This window comes from Pterocles gutturalis, unplaced genomic scaffold (genome assembly GCF_000699245.1).
Source record: "Pterocles gutturalis isolate BGI_N339 unplaced genomic scaffold, ASM69924v1 scaffold22047, whole genome shotgun sequence".
NCBI lineage: Eukaryota > Metazoa > Chordata > Aves > Pterocliformes > Pteroclidae > Pterocles > Pterocles gutturalis.
Window position 1 is genome coordinate 1,026 of NW_010113347.1, and position 3,628 is coordinate 4,653.

General features: G+C 50.3%; 1 protein-coding gene across 1 annotated transcript in view; it reads left to right on the top strand.

The window, feature by feature from the left end:
- Nucleotides 1-1,293: 1,293 nt before the first annotated feature.
- Nucleotides 1,294-3,628, top strand: part of STK32A (serine/threonine kinase 32A) — a gene marked incomplete at its 3' end in the record, with an annotated part of 15,516 nt that continues 13,181 nt past the window's right edge. The window contains exon 1 of the mRNA XM_010074462.1: nucleotides 1,294-1,345. Within this exon, the coding sequence (XP_010072764.1) occupies nucleotides 1,294-1,345 (52 nt within the window). The remainder of the gene's footprint in view (nucleotides 1,346-3,628) is intronic.

The following is a 3,628-nucleotide window of genomic DNA, read 5'->3' on the forward strand; positions in this document are numbered from 1 at the left end:
AATTTCCTGGAGCAGCTGACCTTGGATGCCACCAGTAAGAACACTGTGGTGCAGAAGCATCCATATGTCAACCTGATTTATGGCTGTTGCATCTGAAGGTGTATCTTTCCTCTGAACAGTAAGTTTTGGGGCTTGAAAAGAGGTGCTGGTGTGGCTTGGTTTCAGATTGAAGGCTTGGTCTGTTCCCTTCAGAGACACTGATAGGGATCATAAACATTTGCTGCTTCATTTGTTTTATTGCTGGATCTTGTTTCATTTCTCTCAGATGAGAAATCAAGATTTTAGGGTTTTTAATAGTTTGGACTGGGGGTTTTTTTGGCCTTTTGAGAAGTGCAGACTCCCTGCTCTTTGCTGGGAACAGTGAGATCTACGTGAACCACAGCAGCTGAGTTTGTAAAATGCCCTGGAGAGACAGCGCCTCGTGTGCTCCAGTATACACGTATGTGTTTGGGGGAGAATTGGAAAATTAAAACCTGTGTTGTCTGCCAATGCACAGACCTGTCCTTCCACAGTGTGAGGGGAAACCAGCCACTGCAGCCAGCACCGCACCATCAATCAAAAGATTTTTTTTTGTTCGTAGTTCATAACAAAAAAAAATTTTTAAGAAACTGAATGGTAGCTACACCTTGATTTTCCGTGAAATCTTTTCATTTTTTAAAAAAGGTATGATTTTGTCCCAAATGAAAGATTTCTGTAACAGCTTAAATCATAAGCTTGACACTTCAAATTTCTTCTTATATAGCTTTTACATTTCCCCATGACCTTAATAGTCAAAAGCACCTTTCTGATTCTATCTAGCCAAGTCACTATGTCTATTTGTGTATTGACCTCACTACAGTTAATCATGCTTTATCGTCTCTAAATTGTTCATAACACAATTGAAGCTACAAAATATAGTATGTCGGATGATACCGCAAATATGAGCCAACATAATGATACAAGCTATGATTCTACAATTCTATGATTTGGTTTGTTAGTCTGTTTCTGCACTTCCCTTGGTGGGCAGCAGTGCTGGCCTAGGTTACCTGGTTATGATGTTACTGCGTTTCTCTAGCATAATGTGCTTTTTCCCTGATACTCGTTTTTGTCTTCAGAGCAGTGAACTTCCAGTGAGAAATTGGCAAATTGGAAAACACTTCTTAATCCTGAATGATGATGAATTTTTGCCTCCTGCCTTCTCCAGGTGCTCCAGCAGAACGTTGCCCAGGTCTGCCGGGAGTGACCCACAGGTGACACCGTCCTGGAGGTGTCACTGTGAGACGTGGTGAGAGTGGAGCCGGGGCTGAACGCGCCATGGGAGCAAACACCTCCAGCAAGTCCCCACCCTTGGACGAGAACGAAGATGGTAAGAGCTTTTCCTAGCTGTTGTCTGGGGCTGCAAAGTCCACCAGTGCAGAGACCACGGCTCTGGGTGTAGCCGCCAGCTCCCGTGCCAGGGTTGCAAACACCCGGACGTCTTGGTTACGCAAAGGTGCGTCAGGTCTGCAGCAGCGGCGCGCCCCCAGTCCCCTGCAGCGCCCTGGCCAGGCATCGGGCTGTCCTTTCACCTCCCTGCTCTGCAGTCAGGCACGGGGAGGTTGGCTGCTGGCAGAGGTTTGGGTTTGGGATGTCTCTGGGACGCTGCCAGGTGGTTTGGCGGCAGGGAGGGAACGCTGCTGCTCTGGGGCAGGGGAGGGTTGTACTGGAGCTCAGGATGGGATGAAGCGTGGTGGGGACATGATAGCTGGAGCAATGCGTGTCCCCATCCCTGCTTTGGGCTTGGCGGGAGGCCACCGAGGGAGACCTGGGCAGCAGCAGAGGGGGGTGCCCGCAGGTGCCTGGCCGAGCAGCTCAGCCCGTCGGCACCGGGAGACCGGCACAGGGCTTGGCCAGATGGAAAAGGAGAATGCGTCGCTGGGAGCAGTGCTGGTGGCCAGTGTCGCTGTGCTGCCAGGATTATAGGGACAGTCATTAAAAGATTGCTCCATAAATATGTTTCCTGTTGCATGAGTCAGCTTGTGAGCTGCCAGATGGGCTTTCACCTGGGAACAGCAATAAAATGCAGATGTACATGAATACAAATACACAGAAATAAAAGCAAAATGCACTGGAACCTAGATAACTCATCAACTGCTGTCCCAGAGGTACAAACTCCAGTCAGGGAGGGCGTAATGCTGATTACTGGGGACGTGAGGGGAAAAAGAGGGGACATTGTCCAAAACCTGGTCTTTCTCCCTCAGCTCCCTAAGGAAAGGGGTCTGGGGGAGGAACACGCTTTCCTCCTGGAAATGCAGTGATCGTATCCCGAGTATCGCCGTTGTGCTCACGGCAGGGAAGCCTCTGCCCCGGGCTGTGGCCATCCCACTGTTCGTCCCCATGCGCAGCCACGGCTGCTTGGGGAAGGGGATGGTGACTCTGTCACAGCGTCCCCTCACCGTCCCAAATTGCCCTGCCGTGGTCCTGACCGTCCCCGGGCGCCTCGGTTCTCATCCGGCATAGAAGATTTTGCCCTCTGGGCGTGGAGGGAGCTGGCGGACCGTTCTGTCCCCGTCCGCACACTGCTGGGTGACTTGTCTCTGATAAGGATGTTTTTCGTGGCTGGTTAGGTTCTGTATTTTTTAATCTAAATAGTGTTCCTTGAACCTGTGTTTAGAAATAGAACTTCTGCTTTCAAAAGGGTATTTCATGCTTATGCTTCAGTTGATTCTTTACAGCAATTGTATTATCTTCCTCGGCATCTCGTAAACATCATGTGTCTGAGTTGGCATATCACATGAATTGTCTCTCTGAAGGGCAAAAGCTTTGTCTCTTTCATTGTTTTAGATGTCATAAGGGAGTGAAATGAGGCTTGTCAAATCCGTAGATGTGGATTCAGGATGAAGAGCATGTGTTTGGTGCCTGATTTGGACACCACAGATTTCAGTTCTCTTTGGAAGGGAGACCCTGTGAGAACTGGGGATGACAGGAAAGCTAAAACAGAGAGAGGTTAAAAAGTGATCGTACCTAGTTTGAGAGTCCTAAACAAAAAGTATGCAATGTAGCTTTCTCACAGCCAGCTCAGCTAGAGACCCGTGTTTAAAACGTTAGTGCAAACACTAATATTAAAGACAATAGAGGTAGAGGGTGTTAACATGCAAAATCTGTCTGCCAGCTTAACTCCTCTGGCTGTGCAGCTGTTCCACATGTTAACGCCCGGCTGGGCCGCTGTGTTTCGTGCTCTGCCCCGCTCTGGCAGAGCCCCGTGCGGGGTCCCGGTGCCTGGGACCCGGGATCCCCCCTCCCTGCCCTCGTGGGCTGTGTTTCTCAGCACAGAGCTCCTGCAGCTCCCCTCTCCACAGCGGGCACAGGGGTTCCTGCCCCTCTCGTGTTTCCCTGCGGGTGAGGCCCGTCTTCACCCCCCTTTTCATTCTGCAGGTGCCCACTGCCCCCCTCTGAGCTGCCCTGACCACTATCAGATCCAGTTCAGCTCAGCCTTACCGGCTTTTGTTTTGGCCTAGCCCTGGCATTTGCAGCTCCAGCTCCAGGTTTGGGAAGGGGCTCCTGAGCCTGGCAGCCAGCCTTTGTTCCGAGAGCGAAGATCCAGCTGCCCATTATGTCTTCACATGGTACAAACGTTTGATGGACTAAAGTTCTTTGTGTTTGGTTTCAG